The sequence below is a fragment of the Nesoenas mayeri genome, assembly GCF_963082525.1.
Source record: "Nesoenas mayeri genome assembly, chromosome: 2".
NCBI lineage: Eukaryota > Metazoa > Chordata > Aves > Columbiformes > Columbidae > Nesoenas > Nesoenas mayeri.
Window position 1 is genome coordinate 159256995 of NC_137543.1, and position 14121 is coordinate 159271115.

At 40.7% G+C, this 14121-nt stretch overlaps 1 protein-coding gene across 3 annotated transcripts in view; it reads right to left on the reverse strand.

The window, feature by feature from the left end:
* Nucleotides 1-14121, reverse strand: part of CTDSPL (CTD small phosphatase like) — an 82635-nt gene that overhangs the window by 7514 nt on the left and 61000 nt on the right. For 2 of the 3 annotated variants that reach the window (XM_080340356.1, XM_080340355.1), the window contains 2 exons: nucleotides 10028-10129; nucleotides 5297-5353 (listed from right to left, as the gene is read on the reverse strand). In XM_080340356.1, coding sequence (XP_080196482.1) covers nucleotides 5297-5353; nucleotides 10028-10129 — 159 coding nt within the window. Of the gene's footprint in view, nucleotides 1-5296; nucleotides 5354-10027; nucleotides 10130-13633; nucleotides 13688-14121 lie in introns of all 3 variants that reach the window. The other variant, XM_080340354.1, reaches the window with a different exon arrangement.

Sequence of the window (14121 nt, forward strand, 5' to 3'; positions counted from 1 at the left end):
CTGAAAGCAAAGTTTTATTAAAAACATGTATGATGGGGCTGTACCTTAATGACTAAAGCAGAAATGTTAATTACTTTCCCACTTTATGCAGCGTAGAGCTCAGAGCATGAAGACCTGATCTGCTCTAAGCTATTTCTGTGAAGTTCAGCTAAACTATTTCTGGCCCCTCCAATTCAAGCGATACATTCAAACTTTGATATAGATACTAAACGATAAGCCAGGTTTACCTTTTATTTGTTTAAACAGCCACAGCAGCACTTCACCAATCAAATAAACGTGACAACTTATGAATTAAAGACACTGCACAGATTTCCTTCAACACTCATCCTGTGTTTCGCTAAGCACAAATCAAGTCATTTCTTCTCCTATAATAATGCAATTAATTTTCCACTTAAATTTTACTACACAAAGTAGGGTTTCCTTTCCAAATTGTATCTTCAATTTTTAAAGACACAAGTAGAAAGACACTTGCAGGGTACCCAGAAAGACATTATCCGACTTGCCAGTGATAAGAGGAAAGATTGCACGATGAGTAACGCCTTAACTCTACAGCTCATTACAAAACTCTTAATTATTTAGAATTTTATTATGTGTTGACATTTAATTATATATTTGGGATATTAATAATATTTCCACACTTATTCTTGAGGGACATCCCACAGTCTTGAAGTCATTCTTGGATAGTAAGTGCTGGAATTCAGTATTAATTTCCCTTTTAAAACCCAGTGTTTTCAGCCACAGCAAAACAAACCTCCTCTTCGCTTTCCTCCTCTATCTCCTCCTCTGTCGGTGAAATATTTCCACGTGGAATGTAATTACAAACTCCAAGCCAAGGATATGAACTTTGCTGCTTGCAACATAACCCAACTGCTCCATCAAGAGAGCGCCCAGTAAATCAACCGAGTAAAACCAGAGCAAAAGCTCCTCAACCACAGGCTTGTGGACAGGAGTGGGCTTATAAAAACAAATATTTGCAAATATGCGCTTTTTAAGCAATTTCTGGGTCTCCTAATACTGCAACTAGTCAGCATTAGCTGTAAGCACACAGTATTTTTAAGTCGTATTGTCTAATTTCGGCAGTTTAGAGCCTCTGATCCACCACAGCAGCCTCAACCTCCTCTACTTGAGTTTCTCCTTCTATTCGGCCTTAAATGTTTCCTGTTGGGCTCTGGCCAACACATTTGCTCCTCATATTAAATGCCTTATTAATAATGAATGTGATCTCTTAGGATGAAGCCTCACCAAATTTTTCCCTTCATTCTCTCCCTCTCTAAAAAGCCCCAAGTCCTTCAGTTCCCCCTTGGTTTTATTTTATTCCATTTTATTTTTTCTTCCATTCCAAAATCCTATCCTATCCTAATTCTATCCTATCCTATCCTTATTCTATCCTATCCTATCCTAATTCTATCCTATCCTATCCTAATTCTATCCTATCCTATCCTTATTCTATCCTATCCTATCCTTATTCTATCCTATCCTATCCTTATTCTATCCTATCCTATCCTTATTCTATCCTATCCTAATTCTATCCTATCCTAATTCTATCCTATCCTATCCTAATTCTATCCTATCCTAGCCTATTCTAATTCTATCCTATCCTATCCTAATTCTATCCTATCCTAGCCTATTCTAATTCTATCCTAGCCTATCCTAATTCTATTCTAGCCTATCCTAATTCAATTCTATCCTAGCCTATCCTAATTCTATCCTAGCCTATCCTAATTCTATTCTATCCTATCCTATCCTAATTCTATCCTATCCTAATTCTATCCTATCCTAATTCTATCCTATCCTAATTCTATCCTATCCTATCCTAATTCTACCCTATCCTATCCTATTCTAATTCTATTCTATCCTATCCTAATTCTATTCTATCCTATCCTAATTCTATTCTATCCTATCCTAATTCTATTCTATCCTATCCTAATTCTATTCTATCCTATCCTATTCTAATTCTATTCTATTCTATCCTATTCTAATTCTATTCTACTCCACTCCATTCCATTCCACTCCACTCCATCCTATCCTATTCCCTCCTATTCCACTCCATTCTACTCCATTCTATTCTACTCCACTCTATCCTATTCTACTCCACTCCATTCAATTCCACTCCACTCCATTCTTTTAAACAACCCTGGGTGTTTTTGCAGAGCAACATATCTTAACACTCCACATGCTTATTCCCCCCGAAGTTATTTTTTATTTCGAGAAGTCCTACTTAGATCCTGGAAGCGACTCCAAGCGCGCTGGTATCCTGGGCTACAAAATCTCTTTGGTTTCCTTCACATAAAAAGCTTTCTTCAGCTGACACTGCAGCTCTTTTCTCCTATTCCTCCTCATTTGGAATTTCCCCCCCCGCTTTACTTTGGTAGCGGCTGGACTTGAATCTCAATGCTGCATGGTTATTTGTGGCTTGGATGTTTCCTCCCTTGCCTGATGTCTTCAGTTTTAGTCTCTAGACTAACCGGCTCCTGGCGTTTTTCTGAGATTTATATACTGTCTTCAGGGCATTAAAAGACAGTTTTTCTGTACTGTATGCTCACTGATTTCTTCCTTATCACAGTAAGAATTCAGAGGAATACAGCCTTTTTTAAAACTGTTATTTAAAATGAAACCTACTCTTCAAATGTTAAGGCACAAATAGAGCACTAGGCATGTTTTCACAGGACTCTCTACTTACAGCTGCTAATGGCAGAACACGAGTAATTATCTTTAATTGTTTCCAAGCATTTTGCATTTCCACATACATTTTCCATACCTCAAAGCAGCCTTCACCTAAAGAGATTCTATTTGTAAACCAAAAGAGAAACCCAGCTCAATTTTAATCAATTAAATAGGATGCAAAGAACTGCCTTTCAAAAACCAACAAAATGTTCAAGTAACGACAAAGAAATCTGCCTGTGACAACTCGAGCTCCTGTAACCTCCTGTTTTGTGGGCTGGGTGCATCTTAACATTGAGCAGAAAATACAATGTGTTCTTGAGCTGCATTTCTCTGGAATATGAAGTTGTGGTTGCCTCCTAGTGCAAGTAACCAAGAATAGGCCAGCTCGGATGGATACAGCCTATCCTGGATTACTTGAACCAGGCCGCAGCCTTCTGGAAGAAAGTCAATTAATTCCATCCCTTCTAGAAAGAAAGTTTGTTATTTGAACAGCGTTTTCCCCTACCAAAAATAAACCCCACAATATTCTGTACATTAGATTCAAAGTATACATGATAAATGTTGCTTTAGTTTTTAACAACTAGTAATATACAACTGTGAATCGAATACAAAAAACCACTTAAAAACTAGTTTTACTCATTTAAGAAACAAAGAATAAACTCCAAGTTATACCAAAGGGTAGGAACCACCCCAGGTTCCAGTATAAGTTGGGGAATGACCTATTAGAGAGCAGTGTAGGGGAAAGGGACCTGGGAGTCCTGGGGACAGCAGGATGACCATGAGCCAGCACTGGGCCCTTGTGGCCAGGAAGCCAGTGGTACCTGGGGTGGGTTAGAAGGGGGTGGTCAGTAGGTCAGAGAGGTTCTCCTGCCCCTCTGCTCTGCCCTGGGGAGACCACACCTGGAATATTGTGTCCAGTTGTGGCCCCTCAGTTCCAGCAGGACAGGGAACTGCTGGAGAGAGTCCAGCGCAGGGCAACAAAGATGCTGAAGGGAGTGGAGCATCTCCCGTGTGAGGAAAGGCTGAGGGAGCTGGGGCTCTGGAGCTGGACAAGAGGAGACTGAGGGGTGACCTCAGTAATGTTCACAGATATATAAAGGGTGAGTGAGTGTCAGGAGGATGGAGCCAGGCTCTTCTCGGTGACAACCAATGATAGGACAAGGGGCAATGGGTTCAAACTGGAACACAAGAGGTTCCACTTAAATATGAGAAGAAACTTTTTCATGGTGAGGGTGGCAGAGCCTGGCCCAGGCTGCCCAGGGAGGTTGTGGAGTCTCCTTCTGTGCAGACATTCCAACCCGCCTGGACACCTTCCTGTGTAACCTCATCTGGGTGTTCCTGCTCCATGGGGGGATTGCACTGGATGAGCTTTCCAGGTCCCTTCCAATCCCTGACATTCCGTGATTCTGTGATATGTTTCAAGCATTCAGCTCTGGTGAACATTACACGTTTAACTACCCTGGATATTCAACTTTTCTACATAAAACAGGCACAGTATAGACACTGTCAAAGCAACTATCACTTTAAAACATGTTTCAGTCCACTGGCTGATGTTTAGTAATTATTTTGAGAGTGAGAATGACATGGATGGTTTTTGTAACAGGAAATAAAACAAACTAGGAACTAACTTTATGAGCTATCAATTGTTCCAGAATAAAAACACAAACATATTAGTCCAAGTAAAAACAATCCATATAAAAGACAACACTTCAGAATTTAAAGTATTTAAAATCTCCATTGAATCACATGCAGGGAATATCTGCAACTCAATAACTGCATTATCTTTAATCTACAATAACCAACAGGAGACGTTTCAAACAATTTGCAAGATTCATATACCAGAAAGGCTCAGCTCCACATGAACCAGTAAAACCCGTTCCCAGCAAGAACTTTAATGTCTGTCTGAAGTACTGAAAATGTACTCTAATTTATTTCATTCAACATTTATAGAAATGACTACGGATTAAACACACCAAGCCAAGATACATGAAGGGCACTGGTTTTCAAATTACGCCTGTTTTGCATTTGCTGAAAACCATTTCACAAAGTCTTAAGTGAAGTTCTTAAAGAGTAAGACATAAAAATTAGTCCCTTGCAATTTTGTGTGGACCTTTTAAAGATGTTCAAGTGTATAAAAAGTCCTATCAGTGGAACTTAAATTACTTACAGGAAGAAAAGGAGACAGAACTTAAACACAGATTGCCACAAGAACTGAAGAAATGTCTGTTCTTCCTTAATACTTTTATAAAGTTTTGTCCCTATGAACTACCAAAGGATTTTAAAGCCAATTTATGTCCTGATTGTCTGTGGAGAGAAATTAAGTATTCAAGTATTTTTTTTCCGGGCTTGGGTTGAAAACCCATCCTTAAAACATTTTCAAAGTGGAAATGATCTAAAATTGATAAAGAGTCAAGTATTGAAGTCCTGAGATATTGTGAACAACTGGAAAAGCTAAAATCGAGACTTAGTAGTTAGAAACTACGTACCTGATCAAACAGGGATGATACATGGCTGGATGATACATCCCAGAGGACACAGATATTGTATTTAGCAAAAAGACAAGTTATGGAGTTTACAAAAAGAAAGGAAACGCTCTGGGACATAGTCCCACGGCTTGAACAACAGCGCTTACCTGATGTATGGTGCCATCGATTTCAACAGGAACGATGAAATCAGCGTTGCTAATTGGCTAGAAAGAACGACAAGGACATAAATCAACATTAAAATATATTAGAGGGAAAATTTCAGAGGCATAAAAGAGAAGAGCACTCACTTCTCAATAAAAAGTTAATATATATTATTATGTATTAACTCTGTGTGAGTTGTGTTCACCAGACACTGCACCTCCCTCTTTCCTGTTTAAATAACCCCCACTACCACTGAGTGTGTTCACCAGCATAAATACCCATTTGCACAACCCTTTCATCAAGTCTGTGTGGATGATAGCAAAGGAACTCAGCTATGTGCTCCCCATATTCTACTCTGGGTCATCAATTAGTAATTAATTAAAGTAACACCTAAAGCTTATATTTGAATCAGAAGCTGCAACAAGGGAAGACTTAAGTCATATGGTTAAATGATTCTTAAGATGTCATACCCAAGAACATGCTATACCAATCAAATTAAACGTATAAACCAAACCATTTTAATTCATAAGAGCGGGCACACTCTGTCCAAGTCCTCAAATCCATTTTTCTAGCCTGTTGGATATGAGCTATTTCTTTAGACTTACTGTGAAAACCTGTTGGTCAAGGAAATTACTTTAGAAAGCTGGAAAATGTCCTTGTAGAGAGTTGAAGAGCCCCTGGTCTAACTTTGGCTGGGCAGCAGTGATAGTTGGAGGACGCACGGATAAGAATGTTTACTGGTTCCAATGAACATTGAACTGGGCAGGATCCTTTGGTGCGGCTCACACGTTACGTCCACGACAAAAAAAGTCATGTAGACATGCCCAGTTTAAATTTGTAACTCACCCAACAATCTCCAGCTGGGAAATGGGTGAGACACCGAGCGGCCAAATACAGTTTGGATGATGAACAGACAATAAACTTCACATCTAACAGTCTAAAATAAAGGTTGGAGGTTGTGTGGCTGGAAAACATCTTCACTTGGCTCTCTCAGACCTGCATGGACCTTCCCAGCTGGTCTTCTGGATTAGTGGATCTACTGATCTCAGGTACCACCACAGTGGTGGCCCTGGAGAACGTGCAAGACTAGAAACAGTCGTAAAATCCATTTGGGGCAGCAAGAAAGCAGAGAAGCAGCCAAGGAAAAGAGACTGAGAAGGAGATCACACACTGGTGAGCCTGAAGAGGTGCTCTGTGAAAAATGGTAGGGAAGAAGAAACCTGCACTGTCAACCTGACGGCACCACTTTGATCCCACTCCGTGGAAGAACGACCTAATGATACAGTTCAACAACCTTCATGTGAGGAGAGTAAAATGACCGTAAGAATTTATACAGAGGGCAACACCCTCTCTCGGTAGCAAAGTGCTAAGGAAGATGGTTTGAACCCATGTCAAGTGTTGTGTCATGAGAAGCTTTGCTGAATCCACTCGTCCTGACCAACCACTATTGGCAACCAAACCTCTGATGCTGGAAAATTCCATCCTGCCGATGACCACTGTGCCAATAAGATCTAGAGAATGCCTCAAACACAATCTATTTTTTTAAGCCTGCATCAAGTGATTTCCAAGCTACATCCCTCTTTCTGCTTCTGAAAAGGACAGAGAGGGGTCTCCCCACTGATAAGTATATATATGATAAGTACATATATATATATGACCAAACTTTCTCACCAGGAGCAACAGCGACCTGAGAAAAACAGAGTCTGTTTAGACAACTGAATTTTTACTAACAAATAAATCTCACCCTTAGACTTTGTCATGATAACCAAACTACTCGCAACTATGTATTTGCTTCCCCTGCTTGTACTTCAGATCAGAGAAGGGAAGGAGGGAGAAGGAGGCAAGGAGGGAGAAGGAGGCAAGGAGGGAGAAGGAGGCAAGGAGGGAGAAGGAGGCAAGGAGGGAGAAGGAGGCAAGGAGGGAGAAGGAGGCAAGGAGGGAGAAGAAGGCAAGGAGGCAGAAGAAGGCAAGAAGAAAGAAGAAGGCAAGGAGAAAGAAGAAGGCAAGGAGAAAGAAGAAGGCAAGGAGAAAGAAGAAGGCAAGGAGAAAGAAGAAGGCAAGGAGAAAGAAGAAGGCAAGGAGAAAGAAGAAGGCAAGGAGAAAGAAGAAGGCAAGGAGAAGGATCTGCAAGAGTTTGCTGGGTAAAGGCTTCAGGGGTTGCAGACGTGGAGCAGTAGATGCCCCGAGTGGGACCCGCAAAGACAGTGTGAAAGAAGACAATGTATTTCCATAGAAAATCTTCACCTAGAACTGTTTCTATTTAATAAAAAAAAAAAGCTTCAGAGTTTTAAATGTTCTCAAAAAGTTTCACAGACAGTTTTGAATACGACTGCATTCCAGACTTGCATGTGGTTTAATTCATTTTATACAAAACCATGTTTACATCTCCTTGATTTAATAATTTATGATTTTTGCTTCTATTATTGTTTTATGATGGGAATGATAAGTATAATGTCTATCTATTCCTTTTTTACTCTTGCCAAAGCACCCCGAACTTTATTCCTTTAATATGCACCTAACATGAAAGACTGGTACCTGCTTAAAGCTTCACACATACGCAAGGGCATAAAAAGGCAAGAATTACCCTCCTTCAGATGTTGCTGCTTTCATAAAAGTGCACTTTAAATAATCCGCCTCTCTGGTTGTGTTAAAAAAAAATAACCTTCATTTGAAATATGAAGCCTATTTCATAACAGAATTAGGAATTCTAAACCATCATGTGTTTTAAATAAAGCCTTTTGTACTAAAAATCACAAATTTATGTGGGTTTTTAGAGCTTTTAAGCAGAGACCTGCCTGGTAGAGCTGACATAGGGAAGAAAAAAAGGCATCTTAAAGAAATGGCACAAGTAACTTGATTTTGCAGGCAGAATAAGTGTTAAAATCACTTTATGAAATAAAGTCCGAACAGGAGCACCGGGCAGTACCAGCCACCACACAACTAAGGCCATTTTCCTCCAACGCTCAGTTTTCTCACATGCTACCATAGGGCTTCACATTGAAATCAAACCAGCACAGCCCTACGACTCCAATAGTGCAGAAATTCCAGTGTTTGCCCAACTCTATTTATTTCACGGAAAAAAAGGACCAGTTTTCTTCTCCTAATACAAAGCATTATTCAGTGTTCAAGACTAAGTAGAATAACCTTTTGATTTTTCTGAAATATCTATTCAACGTCATGTAAATGCCCTTTGAATAAATGGGATGATTAAAACGAGCCCACTAAGAAAGGACCCTGCAATAAAAGCAAAGCTCAGTCCTACAAGAAAGGATCCAACCATTAAAGGTGTATTTCTTGAAAACTGGAACTGAGGGGCCACAACTGGACACAATATTCCAGGTGTGGTCTCACCAGGGCAGAGCAGAGGGGCAGGAGAACCTCTCTGACCTACTGACCACCCACTTCTAATCCACCCCAGGTACCATTGGCTTCCTGGCCACAAGGGCCCAGTGCTGGCTCATGGTCATCCTGCTGTCCCCAGGACCCCCAGGTCCCTTTTCCCTACACTGCTCTCCAACAGGTCATTCAGGTAACACTAAGCCTAATATTCCATTATTTGAATGTAAATTTAGATGTTTTATCCCTTACTATTTTTGAGTCTCTTTTAATTAGGAAGGCAGAACCTTCCCTCCCCAATCCAGCTGTGTTTCTAGTCCCCTTAAAAAATTCTTCTGTACCAAGTCTGGGTAGAGAAGACAATGACCCGGCATTGAGGTTTAGAGGTTCCTGTTCGCCACCACAAACTCTTACAGACCACGAGGAACAGTAAAGACAGAGAAGAACCTTAGTTTCAGTTTGAGGCACAGGAATATTTGTTCTAGTATCTCCTTATAAGGTCTTTTTTAAGTCAACAAAGACAGCGTGTTGCCAGATTCTAACCACAAGATGAATTAGGGTTTGCATATTTAAATGCAGGATTCAAACGCCGAGCTGATGCGAGCAGTGAAAAATGTTGTGCCACCAAAACTATAAAGTTGGTGGTAACTCTAGCTTGGAAATATACTCTTGATTCTTCAGTATTCTCCAATATTGAAGTATAAAACTAACAAACACTTTACCATTTCTGATATTTGTTAGTCAGAAATACTACCGGTACTCTGAGCCAGTTTATTTGTATTTCTGAAGTCTCCCCTTCTAACTTTAGCCCGACTTAAACAATAGAAAAATACCACGACTTCCACCACATGCTGAATTCTGAAGGGTTATAAAAATCGCTTCTACGAGATGAGCGACTCATCAGCAACAGCTGAATGTTATTTGCTTTCCTGTTGTGAACACTAAATACTTCAAAACACTCACTGCGATTGGGACAGCAGCCTGAATGGAAATCAATCTCTGGCACCAGCACAGAAATCAGTGGTTTAAGGTACATCTACCTAGCGTGAAGTTGTGTTGAGCTTCCATTCTTCTAGACTAACTACGGCATCATTTAAACATCAAAAATAAAACTGTATCTCCAGAGCAACAGGTTTTGTACCCATTAAAACCCAGGAATAGTCACAGTTTAAAGCCACAAAGTCAATGACCACGCTGCAGTCGTTGTGACTTGCTCAGAATCAAAAAACCAGCGGCGTCTGTGTTACTCTGACAGCTTAAATTAGGATGAATAATCAGAGGAGTAACGATGAGCACTACCAGGAGAGCCGGTGAGACAAGTTAACGTGTTATGAGGCTTCTACCACATCCACGGACATGTTCAAATCACCAAGAAACTGCTTTGGGTTTTTTTTACTTACCTTAAATGAACTGTGCACTAAAGTCTCATCTAAATCAATGACCACACACTTCTTCCCATAGTCTGATGCTGTCAGTTCTGGTAGGAGGTATTTAGCTGGTGGCTAAAAACAAAAAGGGAAAACAACAACAGAAGAGTAAAACCTCTATGGAAGGGGCACTCCTGCCAACATTATTATTCTAGTTGTTACTGGGAATTGAAATACACGACTCAAAGTTGCACGTTTTTCTGGCCTCATCTCAAGTACATGGATGGAAATTAATGGCTCATGCAATACCCATACAGACTTCTATTTTTTTTTTAAATGAGAGACTTGTTTAGAATGATCTCCAAAGCACTGGAAATGTAGATGGTAAAACCACCACTAGCTAAACAAACAAAAAATAGAGAAAAATAGCACATTTGATACAATATCTTTTCCAGTGGCCCTTCTCCTAATGCCTTGGGTTTGGTTGCTGTTACCCTGCTCACGGTCAACACAATTTCCAGCCACACCATGCTAATGAACATTTAATATATTGTTATTTCCTATTGCTACAAACGATTCTCGAGTGGAGAAACTAATCCTGAAGGAAGCCAGCAGTACTAATTTTATCTTCCAGGGTGCTGACCATGAGTATTCACATGGGTTATGTTCCCAATCAAGGTATTAAGATGCAGTAACGAAAGCCCTTCCTCTTCTACAGTGTGCTGCCCTTACTAAAAACCAGTACCAATTATACAAATTGACCTTTTTTTCTGAAAGCAAAGCAGTCAAATATTCTTCTGATCGCTTATTCCCTGCGTTACCATCCCAATGTGCAACACGGTTGTGTTATTTTAGGCTTTGGTGCTGTATGCTTTCCCAAATATCAGAAATGGGAGAGAACGCTTCTGTTTGGAGCTGAAACACTTGCTGCCGCTTGCTTAAAGAGAGGGTTTTGATGGAGGAAAAGGACTGGCTTTATAGAAAAGTATCGATGGGGAGAAGCTCAAGATGGAGAAGAAGTTAAATTAAGAGTTGGATACTTCATCCTTTGGCTCAACTTTGTGTCTGTTCAGACAATGTTAGAAATATAGAACCATAGAATCATTTCAGTTGGAAGACACCCTCAGGATCATCGAGTCCAACTGTAACTTCATTCTAACACTAAACCACGGCTCTAAGAACCTTGTCTAAATGTCTTTTAAGCCCCTCCAGGGATGGTGACTCCAGCATTGCCCTGCGCAGCCTGTTCCAATGCCTGACAGCCCTTTCCATGAAGAATATTTTCCCAATATCCAATCTAAACCTTCTCTGGGATAACCTGAGGCAATTTTCTCTTGTCCTATCACTTGCTACGTTGCTCTGGTAAAGATACATCTTTTTTTTTTTTTTCTCTTTAATAGCCTTTTATAGAGGTTTTTGCAGAGATTTGAGGCTACCCCTTTGCAGACAGAGGAGCCAGAGATCCTGAACCCCCAGCAGCAAGAACAGACTCTTCATTAACCACGGATGGAGTTCAGCCATCACCTTACATTAGTAAATACCGTCCAACGATGCCTCAGATGTCCTTTAAATGAGCTAACTAACAAATGAGATTCTGGACTAAAATAGAAGTGTCTTTAGCTAAAGCAAAATCATTGGGGGACTTTTCAGAGTGGTCGCTAAACAGATTTAGTTCCTTAGAGCTACTACCCACAAGTTTCTTCAATTAACACAAGGGGAGCTGCCTTGCTTACAAGCCACTTGCCTTAATATATTTTTCTCTTGGCACACACCTAACAGTGACCTTCAGGAAAAGAAAGAAACCACCGTTGCTTAATGGCTGTCAAGTAAGTGTCCATCAAGTAAGTGTCCATCACCATCACCTACCCAGGCCTTTCTAGGTTACTGACAGTCCCATGTACACGTTCCTCCTGCAACTCCTGGAGCTCTGCTTGTCCGCAACCAGGACCAGCCCTAAGGAATTTAGGGTTTCCCCTCCCATTTCCAAATCTAAAAGGTCCACAGGCACCCCACCGCTATTTTTCATAGTAAGAAGGATCCAGACTTGCAACCTAAATAGACCAAGCTGCTTATTGAAAGAAAAATCAAACCCATTTAAAGACTATAATCTTCACAATCCATCTCCTGATACTGACTTCTTGTCTTTAAAGAAGAAAAAAAGGTAAGAACACCCCAAGAAACTTTACGCGTACCTTTCTTTACAGAACAGTTCAGTTCATTTTTGTGTTCTTAAGACTCGTAGTAGGTAGTTGGAATTTTTGACTAAGTTAATCTGCACACGTAGTTCAAATCCAGCAATTTCTTCTGCTGGGTGAATTTTTGCGAACTGAAAATACCTCTGTATACGGAAATAGATCTTCTTCTGTCATCAGGAAAAGGATGGACACACACCAAGGGCTATAAAACGCGAGAACCTTTGACTCTGAGAACCCAAATTCCTTGAGCACAGAAGGACAGAGACCCCGTCCCGTCCTCTCCCACCGGCAGCTTCGCTTTTCCCAATGTGGCAGATGGGAGAAGAACAAGATGGAGAAGAAGTTAAATTAAGAGTTGGATACTTCATCCTTTGGCTCAACTTTGTGTCTGTTCACACAATGTTAGAAATATAGAATCATAGAATCATTTCAGTTGGAAGACACCCTCAGGATCATCGAGTCCAACTGTAACTTCATTCTAACACTAAACCACGGCCCTAATAACCTTGTCTAAATATCTTTTAAACCCCTGCGGTACCTGCGGTATCTTCACTGAGATGCTGGTTACTGCTGGCGTTTCTCTCCCTTTTTAGTATTGCTTTGGGAGATACAGTGTAATTATTGACCTGACTTCATCTAACAAGACTGTACCTCGAGGTTTTTCTGAGGAAAGTCTCCCACTAGGATACACCAACCTTCCTACAAGCTTTGGCTTCAATCTGATCCTGTTTTCAAAGACACCTGGTCAACACCTTCCACATCCAAAGAGCAGAAATAATACATTCTCCATTGCAAAACCTGCATCTCTGCTACTCTCAACCTGGAAACCGCACTTGCCACCCGATGATCTAACAGGGATGAGGAGCCATTTGAAAAGCAAAGCGCTATGAGTTGTGAGGCTGCGAAACAGCTGCTGTAGGACTTTGGAGCAAGGAGGACAATTCTAAGGCTTTTGGAACTTAAATGATTTGCACACAGGGTACTGGTCCATTTGTTTTGCCGTTCAAGCTTTCTGATCTAATGCAATTTCCATGTACTAAGAGCAGCAAAGCTTTTAGGCAGAAACAATCATTCAATATTGTATTTTAACTTCCTTGCTAATGGAGTCATATCCAAGAAGGATCCACATTACTAGGCTTCTATCACAGTTAATAGCAAATAGTTATGGATCTTTATTTCTTTTTATAAACATAGTAGATTTAAACATATCTAAGATGGTGAAGAGTATTTAATCGTGGCTAGCAGCAAGTCATATTTACTACGCAACACGCTGCGAAATACTGCAGACTTCCACAGAACTCAGCAGATAAATAACACGCCGTCCTAGTTCGGTCTTCGATTCCAACAAGACATAAACTGTATACAAGTTAAAGCTTTTAAAACTAGTCACTGTTTGGGATTTATGCATTCCAGCCAGGTCTCAGGGCTGATCAGCTTAACAGACCTTGTAGTGAACCGACTGCTGCACTGCTTCAGTCCCGTGGAAATAGTATATTCCCTAAGAAGAAAAGAAAAAACAAAAGGGGGGTGGCGGTGGCAAGAAAACAGGACTTTTGGTTGAAGCATAAACAGCCGGTCAACGCAAACCTTTCAGAAAGTTACTGTATAAAGCAATCACAACTTTACTTCCCTGCAGGCCCCTGTTTCCCACAGAGACAAGTATGAGAATTAACGAGCCCTTTCTCTGTGTGCTGGAAATGGCGCCCAGCCCGAGTGCAGCGCATTGATTTGCTGTTGGCGTTCCCTTCCGTTCACACTTGGGGCTCACGGCTTCTCCCAGCGCAGAAATCCCCTAATAGAAGATAAATTATTCCCGCTTTGAAACGCAGCTGCCAAAAGACGCCAGCTCCGGGTTATGAAATGGGCAGCTCGCAGAATTGCTTCTAGAAAAAGTTGTAACAAGAAATTGGCTCAATGTAGGTGAGAATAAAA